General features: G+C 45.7%; 1 protein-coding gene across 2 annotated transcripts in view; it reads right to left on the bottom strand.

Moving 5' to 3' along the window:
* VAV3 (vav guanine nucleotide exchange factor 3) overlaps positions 1 to 17,031 on the bottom strand; it is a 1,147,877-nt gene extending 1,130,846 nt beyond the window's left edge. For both annotated transcript variants that reach the window (XM_085602242.1, XM_085602243.1), the window contains exon 1: positions 16,299 to 17,031. In XM_085602242.1, the coding sequence (XP_085458368.1) occupies positions 16,299 to 16,502 (204 nt within the window). In that variant the 5' untranslated portion in view covers positions 16,503 to 17,031. The remainder of the gene's footprint in view (positions 1 to 16,298) is intronic.
* Positions 17,032 to 20,701: the final 3,670 nt, after the last annotated feature.

Below are 20,701 nucleotides of genomic sequence, written 5' to 3'. Positions count from 1 at the left end.
ATTTCTACTGGAGTGGTTTCACTTTATTACAACACAAGCCCTATGGCCAACCTCTGTTGAAAACAGACTTTGGCCATGTTCAGCTGGGACTAGCCACTACCAGCAGATTAGGCATAGGGCCTAGCTGCAAGCCATTCTATTTGGCCAGGCCTGCAGTGCACAGCCAAAGGCCGTGCACAAAAAGAGCGGCCAAAGGTATTGGGGACCCATTATCGGCTGGGTTCAGGGCTGTGTGCAGTCGGGGTGGATAAAAAAAGCGTATTATAAAAAAATTAGAATTCACTGAAAAGCGTTCAGTTCAAAAGGTAGCCATTGTTCTGGTTCACATGTGCAAACCCATTGAAATGTGTCAATTATGGTATGTACGACACACTATAACTCACTTCGCCTGCCATGCAGAAAAGAAGAAGCAAAGCACAAAACACAGATTTAGTAATGACACAGGAGAAAAGACTGACTACTAACAGTAAAACATTATGGGTGGTATGAGTTATGGCATATGTTTTGTTCGTAACATACAGTCACTGGCAAATTTCAGTGGTTTTGCATACTTGAGCCATTGGCAGTGTGTCAAACAATTTTCAGAAATGTTTATGCAGCACTCTAGAACCATATTCAAAGTTAACAGGAAAAAAAGGGGTGTGAGCCATGGTCAAGCAACAGCCACAATCCCTGGCAGGGTGAAACACAAAAAGTCACTAAATTAACCTGTGCTTCACCCTAGGTAGCTTGGCACAAAAAGCTGTAAGGCTTAACTTGGAGGCAATGTGTAAAGTATTTATGCAGCACACAAACAATAATAAAGTAAAAACACAACGCAAGAAAAATCCCACATCAATTTAGAAAATAAGAGTACATTTTAATATATTATTTGGCACCAAAATGACAGAAATTCAATCAAAAGAACTGGAGTCATACATTTTTATACTTTTTGATAAAATCTAGAGCCTAAAAGATCAAAGTTGAAAAATATGGCTGACCGCTATGGACTGCGGGTTGGATGAAAAAAGTGGATTGGGCCTGATCAGCGCTTACCTTCAGACTCAGAAGAGTTTTCAAGACAAAAGTTCTGAGAAGGTTAAGTTCAGCAGAGCAAGGCTCCCATGAGGGAGCGTCGTTGTCGGGGGAGCCTTGGGTCAAAGTTGCAGTGAAAATTTCTATATTTGAACTTATTATCTTTTTTGGAAGTCCAGAATCTCCAGTGGGACGAGGCAGGAGGCTTTAGCTCAAGACAGTTCCAGGAGCTGAGATATCCCTTTTGGGAAGGACCGGGGAACAGGATTTGCGGCTGCAGAGAAGAATGTAGCGGGAGCAGCTTTCTAAGGCAAGGCTGATTGGCGATGCACTTTGGATGGAACAACGAGCAGATTGGTCCCAGTCTTCCCTCAGTTCTCAGGGCAGTTTTTAGCCAAAAGTCCTTAGTTTGGGATTTTGGCTATCTGGACACCTCTTGCTCCACAACCAAGGAACCAGGACTGGTGGGGCACCCCTTGGAGGTTCAGGGTTCACTCAGGCTTGATCCAGGTGTGGGTTCAAGATGGTGGGAGCCATTTGTGTCCCTATGGCTCTGAACAGAAGGCCAGCAAACTAGCCCTTGGAGTCACTCCGGTAGTCCTGTGTGTATGAAAAGATGTAGTGCTCAAACGGTAGAGCTGGCTTCTGAGGATTCAAGGCAAGCTCCAGGCAGCACAGCAGTACTTTCAGGTACAGCAGGCAGTCCTCTAAGAGATCTTATGCAGGTCCAGAAAGTGAACTGAAGAGTGGGTCTGAGGGTCCTATTTTTAAATGTAGTGCCACCTTTAAAGTTGAGAGAGGTTCCTAAAGCTTTCTCTTTGAAGTACTTAGAATTTTTTTTACACCAGAGAGCTAGCACCACAGACTCAGTGGAATCTAGGTGCATTCAAACATGCACTCACTGTCATACCAGCTCCATTAATTTAAAAAAACATTTCTTTAACTGAAGAATAAAGTGCAGGAGGGAATGTTTGTGTTTGGCATAGCCAGGCAGACTGTTTCAAAGCTTCAGCCACAGAACAGAATGCCTCCAGTCTCCTCTACACTTATACTTAATATGGGGGACTACAAGATAGGCCCCCTCCATTGGCTGCAGTAGTCAGAAGGAATGGTGCCACAACAGTTTAAAAGTGGAATGTAGTGGCACACAGGGTGCAAAATGGATTAGATTCAGAAGAACAGTTGCTTCTAAGGGTATGGAAGGGAATGTTGTCATGATTCACGTAAAGAAAGTTATTTCCCAGAATGTCGGCTCATGCTTTACAGGTATGATGTCCTTTCTGTGAATTAGGAGGTTTTAAAAACTCTGCTAAATCTTAAATACAATGCCATACTAGTGCAATAATTAATGTGCATGCTATTTGTTTCAAAAAGTACATTTCTCCACCACCTTCCTGGCTAGATTTGAGCGTAGTAATTACTATGATGAAAAAGTGCACAAAACAGTTAATGACTAAGTAGTCAAAAACGTATTGGGATCCAGTTTAAATGTCAAATATATGCTTGATTTAACCATGTCTGTGTCAAGAGATGTTGGTGCCATTTGCGAAAAATGCAACACCCCACTCAGGAAAATACATTACTACTTCTTTCACAAGTAAATTTCATTAGGCAACTTTAAAACGTGAACCACACTTCTCCTCTTCAAGTTTAGCAATTACTTTTCAAACTGGAAAAAACATAAAAAGTGATTATAGAAATTTGTAAATTGTTTTAGTACTGGTAATTACTTTGGGAAGAATTGTATTCTATCATATTTGCTCATCTCTACCGTCCACAGCCAACTGTTTTCCATCTCTCTCGCCTCACTTTTATGCCGTAGCTCTCCTACCATAATATCTAGTTTTTTAATATCTTACTAAAATAATCGACTACCACTATATATACATAAATTTAAAGACTTTGCTGTATAAATGACAAAAGACTTTGTCCGTTTCTAGCTTCGTGTGGATGGCAATGTGCCTTTCCTAGGCTTAAAAAACTTTATTAGAAAAAACAGACATTTCAGGTGAGCAAAATTAGAGTGCCGCTGGTGTTGTAGGGTGCTCTATAGAGGAGCTGCTCACCACCTAAGCTTGGGAACTACCCAGAGTTCTCTGTTCCTTATTTGCATAATTTATGTGGCTCTCTAAGCCTGAAAGGGTATTGTTTCACTTATAGTGGGTGGTCCCTTGTGTCTGGGCAAAGCTAAACCTCTCTGAAGAGCTGTAATAACAGTGAAACACTAGTCAGGCGTTTGCTTTTATTCATTCCAGGTTAGCTTGGATGGTAGCTTACCAACCCAAAGCTGTAATACTGTACCTGGAGTGGTAAAAGTTGTTTGTCATTTCACATCTTGGCATGGATGTCACTAGCTAATACTTTGCTGTATAAATGGCAAAACAATTTGTCCCTTTCTAGCTCGGCTTGTATGGCACTGTGTAAACCTATGCTAACTTTGCTAGAAAAACAGACTTTTGAGGTGCACAAACTTAGAATGGCGCTGGCATTGTAGGGTGCTCTATAGAGGAGCTGTTCTCCACCTAAGCTTGGGAACTACCCAGAGTTCTCTGCTTCTTATTTGCATAATTTATGCGGCTCTCTAAGCCTGAAAGGGTATTGTTTGACTTATAGTGGGTGGTCCCTTGTGTCTGGGCAAAGCTAAACCTCATTGTAGGGTGCTCTATATGGGAGTTGCTCTCCACCTAAACTTGGAACTACCCAGAGTTCTCTGCTTATTTTGTAGATAGATAGATAGATAGATAGATAGATAGATAGATAGATAGATAGATAGATAGATAGATAGATAGATAGATAGATAGATAGATAGATAGATAGATAGATAGATAGATAGATAGATAGATAGATAGATAGATAGATAGATAGATAGATAGATAGATAGATAGATAGATAGATATTTTCAACATATGTAGATGTAACTTACGTAAATAGTGGCACTCGAAAAGTTTCCGTCGATATTTCTGGAGGACAAAACATGTGGTCATCAATGTTGGGGTTATTACCCTGTCCTAATCCAGAGGGCCTGTTTCACAAAGGTAAACTTACATTCTTGTGTAAGATTATGATTTTGTGTTATTCACAAATGGATTTATGAGTAGTATCTTTGCGAATGTGGACTGTCCACATATGAAAAGATGTCCTATCTTTTTTAGGCACGGAGACTCCGCAAAGATACTACTTGTAATTCCCTTTGTGAATACTAAACTATCGTAAACTTACAGGAAAGTGTAAGTTTACCTTTGTGAATCAGGCCCAATGTCTTTACTTGTCCAATATTCGATTTGCCCTACACACCAGAGCTCGCTTCGGGGGTTCCTAAAGAGCTAAAAAGACAGTTTAATAATCCAGGGAGGGGCATGCGAATTTGGAGGCAAATACCTCTGTTTTATCTAAAGGAGGCCTTTCTAGTAACAGGATGGCTTTCAAACTGCTTTACCATTTTAGAGAGAAAGTCCATCAAAGGCCCCCTTTACCACAGGTAGAAAATAAAAACCTTGTGAGAGGCACTAGAAGGAACAAATGGCTACATCATTCCACTGCGAGAACGAAATGCAAGGAAACATATTAAATTCAATATGCACAGACTGGGGTAGAGAGATGTAATTTAAGATTGCCACAATGTAATTTATTTGTTATGATCATGGATCTGCTTTGCCTAGCTGTTCTAAAATGAATTAAAATTGCATTTTAAAAACAATCTCAAAAACCTTTACTTATTATATTATTTTGGGCACTTGGTTTTGCTGATTAAGTGTATTTAAAGTAGATCTAAGCAGTACATCTAATCAAAGAGAAGCAGACTGCAGAATTAATTTCTCTAATGTTTATTGAACAGAAAGCACTCTGTTCAAGGATCAATGCTTTGGGCAACAAAGCCTGGGCCTACTAGAATGGTTGTGAACAGCTCAGTGGCACTCCCAAGGATGCAACAAATATTAGAGTGGGTGGATAGTGTGACAAGGAGAACGCCCAGGGGCAGAGCTACCATTGGTGCAGCAGGTGCAGTGGCCCAGAACCCTGAAGGGCCATTTGAATGATGATGACTGCTGTATTTTATTACTCCAATAGAAGTAAAACTGGCTATTTTCATTGCTTGCACCAGAACCAAGACTTCTTTAATATGCTAATGAGAATGTGCTACTGAGACCTCCAACAGTCCCCACCTCCCCCTGTACTGAGCTCCATGTCCCACCCACGTAGGACCAATGGAGACACACTTCCTGGAATGTAAAGTTGGGCTTGCAAGTGACAATTAATGTCAATCGTGTGATGCAAAATGACTGCTGTGCCCCCTACCAAACTTGGTGAGAGGGACCCTTATAAATAACTCCTTCCTCAAACCCTTTGATTCTAAGATTGTTCTGATTATAGAAACTACTCAGCTTCAGACTCTGGACATTAAAGCTGTGCCTCTCTAGCTCGTGTTTAACCGTTGGGATGCACAGCCCTGATTTTGATGGCACATGGTTTTAAGCAAATAGTGTTGAGAGATGACTCACACTCTATTTTAAATATTAAGAAATAAAATTGTCTTTGATACCGTGTTGTCAACCAACAAGCCTTGGTGACGTATTGGCTTTGCCAATTGTTTTTAGACACAATGCACAGCATTCCCGAAGAAAGACAGAGGCAGATGTTGGGACGCCAAAGCAACCTGAGGAGGGGAGGATAGCGAAGCAACACAGAGGAGGGGAGGAGGGACAGCGAAGCAACACAGAAAAGAGGGCGGTAGGGACGGCAAAGCAACAGGAGGGAGGGAGGGCAAAGCAATTCACAGGTTGTTGTTAAGAAAGACAGAAGACGCGGATGGGGGATGCATGATGGAAAGAGTAGGGATGAGATGGGGAGAAGCACATGGGCTGGTGCAACAGAGAGGGGGTGGGAGAGACACTCAAGTGACAGAAACCAGCATGACTGGCAGGGGGAGAAAAGTACACAAAGAAGACAGCCAAAACACACACACCCTCATGGAGTGCTTACCACAAAATTAAAAAGTAGTGCTTAAAAACAAGCAGAGGTAGCAGAGATGCAAGTCAATCGAAGCAATGGTAAAGAGACAAGGCTCCTTAGGAGGTGCAAACACAAGATTGACAACTTGGAACAGTAATACGAAGCAGGCAAATAAGAGTGACATGAAAAGCTGACATGGGAATGCAATTGGTGGGGTCCAAGCCCATCTATTTTTTGGGAAGCCACAATATTCCTCCCAACAGACAGCACATGTGCTTGCTAGTAGGCTCGACCTAAAAGAGCATGAGGTGTGCTCCAAAATGGTTCAATGTGAATCAGGTAAGAAAGACCAAGGCTCAGGAAACCAACATGCTACCCATACATGTCTGAGACTCCGAGTCCCATATGTGTGATTCCACTGTTTACACTTATATTTTTTATGAGTCAACTCACTAACCCTGCACCGCACAGCCAACGACTGACACTATAGAACAAGAAAAGAGAGAACAAGGGTCACAACATCAGTATTACAGCCAACCCCTCAGTCACATTCAGATCATTTGGTGGCAGTCAAAGCATGCATGGAGGTTTTGTCAGCATGCAACGCTGCTGTGATTACTGCACATTAGCAAAAAAACCCTAAAAGGTGGATGGAATAGCAACGAAGTTAGTGAGTGCCCGCCCATACAACCAACACAACACTTTCAATCATCCTTTTACTGATATTTCAGTCTGGTTTTAGGGCACCCTTTTGTAACAACATGGGAACCCTACATGTCCTTGATGATATGGTGTAGTACCATAATATCAATGTTCAGAATACCATAGGATATACATTTTGTGTCTAAATACTGTTTACCAAAATCCCATTGGACCATAATAGAAAACAACAAAAACCTAACTTTGTAAATGTTAATCTAAAGACAACATTCTGAGACACAACCAATGAGCGAGTGTGGCAAACTTGTTCAATCAATTCTTACACTGGCTTTCAAAGCAGTTCATCATGAGACATGTTGATAAACAAGGCTGGAATACATATGGCTTCATTGTGTAAGAAAGCCAATGTCTTGTAAGCCTCACCTACCCTTAAGACCACTCCAGCAATGTAAAACTACGGACTCGCCTGTGGGGCAGGTCCCGACACCCATGTGGTGCTCAGGCAGTCAAGATAAATGCCACGTTGTACTCCACAATTAGCAGCTTGAATTGCTGTATGGGGCTCAAAATGTTGCTGGTTGCTGATCACTGGTCTGAAAAAAGGATTCCAGCTCCTCTTTCTCAGATGGACTTCGCTACCTCTAGTGTGAGCCAGGATCAACTTCAAAACCAATTGTTTTACCCATTAAAGTGACACCTCCCACACATCAAAATGCAGCAAAGGAGTAACCCAACGCATTCCACATAAACACTCCATTTGTTGTCCTTGAACACCATGTTCATCTACAGATTTGTTCATTCAAACGTCTGGGGAAAAGTCCAGAAAGCCAAATGGTACAAGGGGCACAATACAGCAAGTACAGAAAATAAGAACCCAGAGAATACATAAACCTCAGAAATCGTTTAAAGCAAGAGTTTAAAGAATAGCATATAGCATAAATTTGCAACTAGAAGTAGTTCAATAGCACATCTCGATCACTGTAGTCTTATCAAAGCAAACATGACATTTCGGTCGCCAGTAATAAGGGATATTCAGCTGGCCAAAAAAACCAATTACAGAACATAAAAAAGAACCAGATTCCTAAATCCACAAGATCAGTACATCAGAACATGTTTTTTGATAGTTCAAAGTTCATTGGTAAAATAATCCTTTATCCACATTGAGTTTAAGATGATCCATGTATATATCTACCGTATACAGTCCAAATGATGGTTAATTTCCTCCAACATATACATCCAATAACCATTACAATCAGAATACTTCCTTCCAACACGTGTCTTATTCGAGAAGACATATGATCTTTAGGAACTTCTTCAGGGCTTATTCAACCTCAGTATCTAATTTTCTGCACATGGAACTAATGAAGTATGAGCCCAATTAAATTGAAACAGTCACGCTCTTGTTTCTTGAGCTTCTCAATTATTCACTAAGGAATAGTATCCCCATCTTACAACTTATGCCTTGCAATGAATGCTCAATCGTTATACACAGTACTACCTACTTAATGCATCACTCACATTGAATGAGAGTTTTATAACCAACATCATGCAGAATGTATTGAAATGATATATTTATGATTTATTACAAATTATAAATAGAAAAAAAAGACAATTACAATATACCAAAAATACATATAATTGAAAATAATACATAGATCGATATTACAACAAAAGCAAAACTAGTCATCATCAATATCCCAGCCAAACAAATCACCGCTAGGTATGGGCCATAATGCACTACTGCTGTGACAAAAAGGATTTGTTTTCTTTAGATCAATGCATTATTGCTTTGAGTCCTGATGAAGGTGGAAGCAAACTCAGGGGGTTCAGCTAAAATGTACGTTGACACCTTTTAAAATGCCTATAGCTCTTTGCTACATAAGGAGAGAAATACATATTGCTTCCATGACATTTGGGCTTTGGCCTGATTATGATGGCAGTCGGACAGACGGGAGTGGGACCGCCCAGCAAGGAGTCGGAGGTCCCACCCGCCAAATAAGGATGCGACTGCCTTGTAGGCGGTCAGAAACATCCCTTTTCCTATTGCAGCTTGTGCTGTGGCCCGGAAAGGGGCCCCAGCACAAGCTGCAATAGAAAAAGGGTTTTTTAAACATCCATGCACCGTGTGGGGGCACCACATGTGCCCCCCAGGCCACATTGCAGAGGCCTATACGGGATGAGGGCCATACTAGGGGCTCCCAAACTCCGGTTCCGACAGCCTTTCCATGGCAGCTGGGCCGCCATACAAAGGGGGTCGGAAAGTGACATCCTAATCCTTACGACGGTGCCTCCGCACGTACCGCCTCCATTGTAGGGATTAGGCTCCGACCGCTGCCCCGACGAGCTCCTTTAGCTTGTCAGAGGTGGCGGTCTTTCCCCCCGCTGCGCTCCGACTGCCGGTATCATAATCCGGCCGTCGGACCGCTGCCCTAGATGTCAGCTGGACCGACACCAGTGGTCCGCCCAACATCTTAATTGGGCCCTATGTGTCTACAGCTAAGGCCTTCTTTTTAACTAAAGACTACATTTTGGGGTTGGATTCATTCTGTAGTGTTGGAGACTAAACTGATTTTGTGCACTGTATTTTGTGTCATTGGCTGTATTTTGATTGTCTAAGAAATATTAGAATAATGTATTTATAAATACATTTTTAATAAATACATGGTTGCATCGACAAAGGTAATAGCTTTGAAGATTAATTGAATGGTTGGGCTGGGAGGAGTTGTGTTTTGGTTTAGTTGTTCAAATGAGTCGGAATCAAATTTGGAAGTAACCCAGGTCTTCCTGCTTACCGATTTATAGTAAAGCATCAGAGCCCCAGTCTTATCCTGAGTCATGTTTAGCAAATATTCTATCACAAGACGTTCAGGATAATAATCTGGTACCCTACACAAGTCAAACTGCTGTGTATATACAAGTCTCCAAAGTCTTAAAGTGTCATGAGATTAGTACAGCCTCATGAACGTTCACTGGCTCCCAAAGGTAGTGTGCATTCGATTCAAATGTGTGGCTACAGCACCTAAGGCTGTTTTTTCTCAGATTTAACGTGACTTATTCTGATCTTTGAACAATCCCCAGAAACCAGAGGTCCATTATAGAGACAAAGGTTTTTCTGGTTGGACTTCTAAAAACACAAACCGAAGACTCATACCAAGCTCTTCAACATTGGAGCCCAACCCTAAAAATAGCCTTCCCTTTTGGTAACCTTTCAGAACAATTAAAAACAATCTTTCATTTAAAAGAACATACATTGGGTGTACATGAGCTGATAGGTATTTCCTGACATGCTAGCACCAAGAGTGAATATTTATTCCATGGACTCCCTGCTCTGGCACAGCCTATAAAAAACTTTTGCTCACCAAGCCACCCCTATTTAGACAAAGAAAGGTGGATTTAACCCAGATCTCTTGACTGGGGGGGGGTGAATGTTTGATTTGTTCCACATTACGTCCATCATTGTGTGTCTTTTGCTTTCTTGCCCTAAGTACGCCGGGTATGCCCAGACGTAGGTACCGGGCTCACTGAGCCACTGGATTCAAGTTAGCCTGACTGATATGGGTTGATACCCCAAAACAGGGCCCAGGATGCATGTCTGGTCCAGGGAGGACCTGGATTGGCAGCTGGGGCTGGACGGTTCCCATCAGGAGCAGGGTCAAGACTGATTTGCATATGACTTGGTCTAAACTGGGATGGCATGGTGATCAAAAGAACAATGGATTTAACCCAGATCTCTTGACTGGGGGTGAATGTTTGATTTGTTTCACATTCCGCCAATCATTGTGCGTCTTTTGGGTACAATTATGCGGCAGTAAATACAATTAAAGTTACACAGTAATCTTTTGTGGATACTTGATCGGAGTAGCCCTTGAAATCTTCAGCCATGATTCGGTACAAAAACGACTTTGTGATTTGGGCCACAATTTGAAAATACTTGTCTGGCCTACCCGTTGATCTTTCCAGATCCCGCCTTCCCACCGGGGCATGGCGGTTGACTATTTCCTGTTTTCTTGTGTCTTTTGGCATGGTATGTTACAGGAAGTGTTTAGTTTGTTCCTCCCTTTTGTGGTGGTTCATGGTAACTAGAGCCATTTTGAGCAAACTTTTTGGGTTTCCTCAAGGGAATTGGTTCTGCCAGAAAGGAGAAGTATCTCATGCGTAAGGACAGCATCCAGGAAGACGGACAAGGAGGTAATGTAAACACAGTCTACAAAATGTGTAACATGCACTTCATGAATATATTGTCTACAAAAGTCCACCAAAAAGTGCTGTAGACATTTACACAATTAACTACATCCTTGGATTGCGTCATAATAATGATGCCAGTGACTTTGTACTAGGTCAACAACATAAAAAGGAATCATGCTAAACATAACATTAATATACCATGATTAACTCTGACCCGCACGCTCATTCATCAATGTCATTCAGTAACTTAGGACACGAAAAAAGAAGCACAAATATCCCGCCGTGAGTTGAGCTGTGAACGTATGCTTTGACCAGCTAAATGTATTCTGGTGTAAAAACAATCGATCCAAAGCATAACCGGCAGAGTGACCATCCATTCAAGATTGTGCCTCAAATGAGCAGGTTTTCAACAAACCCTTCATGAGTGTCCCAGGTGAAATCAATCTTTCTAATCGTGCCGCGAGGTTTGAACCACATGACCATCACCCAGCCCTTGAAACAAAAAAGGAAAAAAACGAAAACCTCGGTATCCACATGCATAGAAAAAAAAATCCAATAATAAGGTGTGCTGTGCACCGCATATTGATACATAAAAAAATAATGCAATCATTAAACTTTACTCATGACTGTAAGTGAAAACATAACTATATAAAATCTGTCCCAGAAATGTCAGTCCCTTACCCACCCACACGATATAAAAACTATTTGGCAAGTAAAAAGCATGGTTGTGATATGTAAAACAAAATTTGCAATCTTTAACCAATAACATTAATATTCCAACGTTGCTCCATGGAAGGTTATTCAATATTTGTACGCCTTAGGGATGGCTCCCACCGATGAACTATTTGTGAAAAAGTCTACTCAGATGGTCTCCGAAATAGTCTATTCAGGTAATCCTGACCTGCTGGGTGCCAACTATCAAGCGGAAAAGCAATATACATACTTCAAAAAAGAGATGGTAGAACGCACACCCATATTTAAACCATGATAGACAAAGTGCTCATAGGCAGAATTTTGCCATGCAACCTCCGCATGTTGTTCTGTCCCTTATAGTTAGTTAGAGATGTTTGCCATAAAGGAAAACGGTTCTCATAGACCCCCAGTTGTTTCTGCTAGTGTCTGCTTTCCTTTCTCACACGCTCTCTGCTTTCCTTTCCAGTATGCTCTATTTCCTTTCGTTTTTCTGTTCTCTTGGTTTTCCGTTCTGCTAAGCTCTATACTTTGCATTCATTTGTGTGCACTCTCTGCTTTCTTTTCTCCAATGTTCTCTTTCGTTTCTTCCCACACACCCGCTCTTCCTTACTGCCGATCTTTGCCTTCCCTTTTGCCACATTAGCTGCCTTCTTTTTTCACATACCCTCCTTCCTTTCTATGATAAAGTTTGCTTACTTTCTCCTAGTCTGCCTTACATTCTTTCCTATGCTCTTTGCCCCATGGTTCCCTCTGCTTTTTTTTCCTCCCATGCATTCTGACATCCTTTCTCCCTTGCGCTAAGTCAGCATTGCTGTCTCCCTCATCATTTTGAGCATGGATAAGTAGTCATTCTATGAAACAACATCCCCTATTACCACTACACAACTTCACACCACACAATTCCACGCCACACAATTCCACAATTCCAATCCAACACATCTCTCCCTTACACTTCCACCAACCATCTCAACTCTTCTCATCTCTCCCTCACACTGCCACTACCCCCCCTTATCCCGCAATCACACTGCCTCCTCTCATATACTGCTCCTCTATATACTGCCTGCTCACACATACTAAGCACAGTTTCTTTCCGGTGCCTTTTCAAGGTTTCCGTCCCTCAAACCCACGCTCTCCTCCTCTTCTTAGGGTGTCTTCTGCATACACAGGTCCTCCCTCTTTATGCGTCTGTGGCCTTCTCTCCCCTTCTTTCTCTCTTTCTCGCACACTCTTTCTGCTCTTCTGACTCGAGTTAATTCACCACTTTCTGCACAAACTACCCATCCCCCTCTATCTTCCTTTCTATCTATTCTGTGCAGTTCTTATCCCCATCTATTCACCATGCCACATAATTCCATCACACTCCACACCACACAATTCCACAACTAACAATTCCAATACAACCCACATAATTCCACTCCACACCGCATACATCCAATACTTTCCAAACCAAAACACAAAGGTAAAAGACATTGTCATGTACAATGCCAATAGCTCGAACTCTCCCAAATGCTTGTTTTCTTTAATACAGCGTTCTGTTCGAAACTCTTCAGCTGCTGCTAAATCACTATAAATAAATAAAATCTGATGTATTTTAAATGCGCAGCGGCTGTCTTGTGGTGGGGTCGATTAATAATATCATTAAGATAAACATATAAATATTTGTAAAGGGTTAACAAGTCAACTTTATTAAATAAAGGTTATTTGTATCACGTCTTTGAGAATGTCACTCAAAGCCACCCTGGAAAGCGAGAAAGCACCAGCAGCGTGTGAGGAAGTGTATACACAGGGCAACCTAGGCGGCGAAAGTGGCGCTGATGCCACCTGGTTCTTCCTCACACCTGAATGGCCACGCGGGCGGGCAGATAGATTCTGCACGTGGAGCACTGTACAGGACAGTGCGAAGGGTGCCCCCTCTTCTTGTGACTGAACACTGGGGTGGTGTCGGCTGATCTCTACACACGTGCGGACTCCTCGCCATCAGCTGATACCTTGGCCGGCACCAGTAGCATCTCTCACTGCTAGCCTAGTGGGGGCGCGTGTAGGCCCTTCCCGGCTTTATACCTGAAAGAGAGAAGCGTGTTCTTGGAGGCTGCTGCCCACTGCACGTGATGCGATGACTCCATGATGCGATTCGCACGTGCACAGACAGACCCGAGGCTGTGCAGTGATGCGCGGGATATAAACAGAAGCAGGCCACGGCGAGTGCTGACCCCAGCACTGACTGCGTCTGCGTGGAAGGAGCTCAGACGAGCTTCCGTCTGAAACAGATCACTTTACAAACAGGGGTGAGGGGTCTCCTCCGAGCCCTGAAGTATGAGTAGGACAAGCCAAGCCATCTGACCCTGAGCGGGTGTCAGCAGGCGAGGGACGGGTGCCTGGGGCCTCGGGTATCAGTGGGTCGGTGGAGGCCTTGGGCGATGGTCGATCCCTTCTTACACAGGATCAGAGCAGTCGTGGGCGGGGGGCTGGAACCTCGAGTGTTACCACACGAGGGACCTGCCTTGAACCTCATGTAGGAGCAGGTGAGAGAATAATGCCCTGCTGAGGGTACAGTGCTGGAGCTTCGAGTTGCAGCAAAAGAGAGATCAGTGCCTGGAGTCTAACGGTACAGGTGACATTTCCTTATCCAGAGAAAGGAGTCGTCCCCAGGGGGCTGGAGCCTTGTGCTTCAGGTGAGAGGCCAGTGGCCAGAGGAGGGACAGGTGCCAACAGGAAATACCCCTGCATGGGGGGTCCTTGCAGCAGCAGATGAGGGCAACTTAAGTGCCTGAAGCCTTTTGTACCTACAGGCGAGGAACACTACTACCCAGGAGAAGGAACCGTGCCCAGAGGAAGGATCAGAGCGGCGCTCATGCAGCACCAGATGAGGGGCACGTGCCTGGAGCCCCGGGGGATCCGTGCCTGGAGCCCCGGGGGATCCGTGCCTGGAGCCCCGGGGGATCAGTGCCTGGAGCCCCGGGTGATCCGTGCCTGGAGCCCTGGGGGATCAGGGCCTGGAGCTGCGGACAGCAGAAGGCGAGTGGTGAATGTCGGAGGCCTCCTCTACGATTAGATGAGGTACCAGTGCCTGGGCCGCCAAACGGCAGTAAATGAGGGACCGGTACATTGACCATCTTTTGGTAAGCAGGTGAGTGACCACTGCCAGGGTCCTCAGGAAGCAGCGATGAGGGGCCATTAATTAACCCCGCCACCTGGAGGCCGGGCAGCAGCAGAAAGGAGGGCCTGAACCCTCAGGTGGCGGCGGACTCCTGCCTGGAGATGGAAAGGCAGCTGCCTCCTTTTGCAATCTTACTCCACTGACTGTCACCGGTAACCACACAACAGAGGAAGCCCTTCGCTTCCTCGACCCTGTCAGTCGAGACAGTTCCTGTTCCTCTTCCCGTCAAAGTGAATGAATCATGGTGAACATCGCCACGTGTGGCGCAAACGAGGAAAGAGGTGTCACCAGCCGGCAGTGGGGAGATAACGGAATACAAGCCCCATCCTGATTTGGCGGTCTGCTCTTGAAAAAAGTTGGGGGGGGTGGGGGAGGGCTATGCTATGATTCGAGTGACGCCCATTCAACGAAGGCACAAAAATTAAACGATGCCTATGACTGCGGACTGTTTTTTTTTTTTTGCAGTTTTATAAAGCGCGAACTCGACCCTAATGTATGAGATCCAGTTACAAGGTCCCTTTTTTCACGGGGAGATTAAGTGATTTGCCCAGAAGTACGGTATGATGAGCCAACGCCGAGACTCGAGCCTTGTTCCTCGGTTTCAAACTCGGCAAGTCTGGCCGTAATGCCACATCCTCTCGTAACACAATTGATAACGCAACTGAAAGCTAAGAGGCGCAGACAGGCGTTCCCTCACCATGGACAGACGAGCACAGCCGCTAAAGTGACTGACAGACATGATATAAGGGCGCGGATCCGTACATTGTTCTGCGCCCTGGTAAGGGTTCAGTGCCACCAAAGGTAGAGCTGCAAACCGACACAATACTGGGGGTGAGGAGGAGCATACGGACTTCACACTGCAACCAGTGGAGTCATAGCTGTCACCGAAAACCAGGGTGCACGTTCACGTCTCTCTGTACTCGATTAAACCATATAAACCAAACGCAGAACGCACAGCAAATTAAGAGAATGCACAGGGCTGCAGAGCACACCACTTGGGAAAGATGGTAAGACAGTCGCACAACCTAAAGGAGGAGCTGGAGTTGTGCAATGAGTTATACAGCAATACTTCAGAGGCACTGTACTCCAGGAGCGGTGCCATACACAACCGCAAAGGTGGGGACACAAAAAGGGGTGTGGGTACAAGCAGGAGTTAACACTGCCGGGGGAGGGATAACATAGCCAAAATAATGATACAGCAGAATGAGTGTAGTGTGTACAGGGGCGATGCAGAATCCAGTGTGTCTCTGCACAAGATGTAACAGACACAACCAATGAAGTTACAGCAAGATGTGAAATGCCCAAGGTCACACTGAGCAACAGACATCCACAACCACACTGAGGTTACATGTGGTTAGGTGGAGACTTGGGCAGCGAGTGAAGTCACTATAATGCTGAACTATACGGCTATATCTAGATCCCCAGCAGGTACAAGGCGCAGACACAGCCATTCAATTTACTGCTATGTGATGAGAGACCGAGGTCTCTGGATTAACGCACGAGTGATTAAAGGTGCAGTGACGTCGCGGTGCACACACGGAACGTGTGTCCACGGCGAAGTCACAGGAAATGGACGTCCGGCCTGAGAGATGATGCAGTCAGTGAGAGCACTTCCGTACAGGGCTGGCGCGGTCCTTACCTGGGACATCTGCGGCCGCAGGTTGATCTCCTTCAGGTTGATGGATAGGGGGCGCAGGTTGTTGAGCAGCTGGCAGAGCAGGACCCCATCCCGCAAAGTCTGCGCCAGATCGAAGACCTGCGCCGTGTCCCATGTCACCTTGTGGTTGGGTGGCAGCACCTTGCACTTGATGAGCCAGTGCGCGCACTGCTTCCAAGGCTCCATGGCGGGCGCAGTGGCTGGAGGGCTGCGCTGCTGCTGCGGGCGCTGCGGCTTCAGGGCGGCGTGTGCACGGGCGGCGCTCCTCGCACTGACCGGGTCTCTGCATCAGCGGAAGCGCACTGTCACTTCCCTGCTAGGGGCGGCCAGATGCTGACATGACATGTGTGCGCTACTGAGCGCCGGCCGGAGCGCGGCTGCTGCTGCAGTGCACTGGGACGGCTCACTGGCTCGCACTCGGCGGCCGCTCTGTGTCTGTGGCCTGTGCCGCGACCGGCGCGCGCAGCTTCCTCTCCGCGCGCCGCCGCCCGGACCCAGGCAGGGGAGTGTGAAAGCGGCGCGCGCCCAGGCCTGAGGAGCAGCGGGACGTGAGTGCAGCGCGTGTGCAGCCCAGCGGGGCGCGTGCCGTGGCCTCCACCGCTTGTTCAGCACAGCATCTGTCCCATGTCCTATAGTAAAGCCGACGACATCAGTATTTTTAAAAGGAGGACAGGCTCGCACAGCAGTCAGTGCCTACGCTGAGTAAAGGAGTCACACAGGATATATTGGGCAGGTCCACACAAGCCGATCCTATTCAATTAAGAGGCACACCCCCCTTTAGGAGGGAGACTCCATTGAGGTCAGCCAACATTTCGACATTTCTTGTGTTCGTTTTTATAATCGTCCCAAAATATCCCTTTCACAGTACAAGCCAAGGGTCAAATACAGTTAACTCCCACCACTTCTGCGTGGATTTACCGAGCTGGCTGCTTCTACATGCAGCCATAGTTGCAGGTATGTAACCACGCACAGCATACTAATGTAAAGCTGTCCTTGCAAAGTGACAGCGATTGTGACAAACAGCGCCTCGCCTAAAAAGCAGAGTAGACTGTTGGACCCTTTGTATCGTGGTTTTAACTACTCCAACTCTTGGCGGCTATAAATCCGTAATACATTTAATACGGGTATTACAAATTAAATCGTAGTTGAATTCACATCGATATACATATGAGTACTTTAAATGTTGCACCGAATTGGCCTTCCACGGTGATAGGTCGTCGGTTCCCCTAACAGATTGTTATCAATTAATAACACACAACTTTCAGAAAATTAAACACTTGTCAAGGAAATAACACGGCACAGTTGTGTACTAAACAATATGTAATTATAGGAAACACAGAACATTACCAAACAAGAACTACTACTAATTGCTGGATGAAGAACGCTTAGCGGTCGATAAGGTAGCCCAGTGCTCAAATAATAACAACTACTGTTCTCGACTAGTCTGCTTCACAGGTTCGAGTGCTCGCAGGGCTTTCTCTGCCTTTCCTAATTCCAAGGTCACCACATTGAATACTTTTATATTAGCTGATAAAAAAGGCACATGCTATTTATAACTCGATAAGTTAACAGCATTGCAGTGACATAACTTAATTCGCCTCATCTGACCAGGCAAGCGTTACAGGCTGGCTTTTTGCCTTTCTTCAGTTCAAATCAGCCGCAGCTCAGATCTTCATGAAAGTGGAGTTGGCCACAACCCGATCCAAAGGTGCCAGAGTGCCTGGACCCTTACTTTAGTGTATTCTAGGTTCAGACCCTTTGTCTGGGTTGCGGGCAGTAGGAAAGTGCCCACAAAAATCTGACATATATTTGCCTCATTGGTAAACATATGCAGCACAGATTTTTCCACCAGTGGGTAACTGCATCCCTCAGAATCTCTTGTGGGAATAACAAACTTTGAGTTCATAAGGTGTATATACCACCTTTCTTAGTCGCCCTATGGTCCAGCAGAGGACACATTAAAGGAAGGAAAGGCCCAGCACCTGCCAGGAACAAGGGATCTTGCTCCATCTCCTTAGCAGTCACTTGGGGCCTCATTGCAATGCCGGTCGGAGTTTCCTCCTCTCAACACCGACTTGGAATCAAGATGACCGATTTGCAGTCAGCAGTTCCGCCTGACCGATTATGACGCGACCGAACACTGTTCGGTTGGATTCCCATTGACTCCGACGGGAGCCCGTGTTCCAGCCAACAACACAGGAAACAGCGTTTACAACGCTGCTCTTACCACGGAGGTAGGTAACAACGCAGTCATTACAACACTCGTGTTGTTACCACGCATAGCTTTACATCGCAAGTAATTTCTACGACTTGTACTAGGTGGCGTGCAACACCAGGGAATGTGTTGGATTTTAAATTCAACACCTTCCCTGCTGTTGCACTAACTGGAGTAGGAATAATAATTTATACTATTCCTAAGTCCAGCGCGCCACCTAGCGCAAGTCGTAGAAATGACTTGCGATGTAAAGCCACGCGTGGTAGCAACGCGGTCGTGGTAACAACCGCGTTGTAACCTACTGCGTGGTAATAGCACGCGTGGTAACGTGCTATATTCGACAACACTGGGTCCTATGGGGAAATGAGGGGTGTGCGGAAAACTCTGCATCCTGTTGCAGGCAGCCCATGGTGCCTGCCACACAGTGCAGAGTTTTACAGGGGGGTCCCTTAGTTACCGCCCCAGCCCCTATCCCAGGCCGCAGGATGAAGGGGGCCCTGCTAGGGGCCCCAGAAGTCACTTTCCGACAGACTTTATTGTATCGGACAGGCCGACTCGGAAAGGCTGTTGGAAACCAATATCGTAATCCCTCGGTCGGAAACACAGTCCATAGAGCTATACGATATGGGTCCAACTGACACAAATTCTCCGAGAGCCGGTCGGAACCGATTCGGAAAGACAATGCGCTTTACAATCCGGCTGCAAACATCGCAATCGGTCGGTCAGATTGTAAACCGATCGAGTCAGTCGGAAGGGTTCCGACACGGTCTAGCAGATTCCGAATGTCGGGAGGAGGCTTTCCTCTCGACATTGTAATGAGGCCCTAAGTGGCTTCGGTGGGAGTGCCCAAGTCCTAGTGGGGACTATCGTGTGCATGAGAATTTACTTACCGCCAATGCACCTTTCTTTTAGATTATTTCTTTCTCTAGCATTCCAGGCTAAATTGTATTTAGAAAAGGTCATTATTTCTTCCCGACCCTGAGGCTTATCTCCCACTGAAAGTTGGGATCCTTGCTGAGAACAGGGAACCTAGGAGATCAACCAGAATGTAATGCCTTTTAAATCGGCGGCAGAACACTCGTGCACGCAGCAGAGTCGATGCCCTTCCTTCGGGGCAAAGGAGATACTAATTTGCTTCTTAAAATTCAAAATTCATGAGGAGATCTTTACCATGCTCTCTATTGTCCTATTACTTACCGGTAATCTTCATTACTCCGGGTCCCGTAGTCCTCGACACCGTCATGGACAAGTGAGATCTACTATCTCACTGACAGAAAAAAGAACGAAGGAATGCTGGACCTACCCTCCCCCTCCCACTGGGAGTACTTAAGGAGTACCGTCCCAGCATTCCTCCTGAAATACCAAGCACCAATGAAGGCCGGCAGACAGGGAGGGAGGGAGGGAAGTCATGACGGTGTCGAGGACTACGGGACCCGGAGTAATGAAGATTACCGGTAAGTAATAGGACATTACCCCCAGGTCCCTCCGTCCTCGACACCGTCATGGACAAGTGAGAAATACCAAAGCAAACACCGGCATTCATACCAGAAAACACAACAAACCACCAGGATAGCAAACAAACCCAGAGATTTATTGGAAATAAAGCAGAAAAAAACATTTAGGAGCGAACAGAGCTCAACACCCCCAATGCAAAACCTCCATCATCCCCCAAAAGATTGAGGAGACGATAATGCCTGATGAAGGTATTAGAAGAGGCCCACGTGGCAGCCCTGCAAATCTCAGAGAGAGGAACACCCCGAACCTCCGCCCAAGAAGCAGCCACCCCTCTCGTAGAACGACCCTGAACCCCCAAAGGAGGAGGAGAACCAGACAGAGAGTAGGCCAAGGAAATGGCTTGCTTCAGCCAACGGCCGATGGACACAGAAGAAGCCTTACACCCCAGAGAAGCCGCACCAAAGGAGACAAAAAGGGAGTCCGACTTGCGAAATTCCGCAGTTCGCTCAAGATAAATGCGCAGAGCCCTGCACACATCCAACAAAGACCACCGGGGACCACCGGGAGAATCCAAGACCGAGCCCAGGGAGGGCAACACCAACTCCTGGCACCTGTGAAATTGCGAAGAAACCTTCGGCACAAAGGAAGAATCCAGGCGGAGGACAACCCCACCCTCCGTGAAAGACAGAAAGGGAGCACGTGCCATCAAGGCCCC

This window comes from Triturus cristatus, chromosome 4_2, assembly GCF_964204655.1.
Source record: "Triturus cristatus chromosome 4_2, aTriCri1.1, whole genome shotgun sequence".
Lineage (NCBI taxonomy): Eukaryota > Metazoa > Chordata > Amphibia > Caudata > Salamandridae > Triturus > Triturus cristatus.
This window is presented reverse-complemented; position numbering and strand designations above follow the sequence as displayed.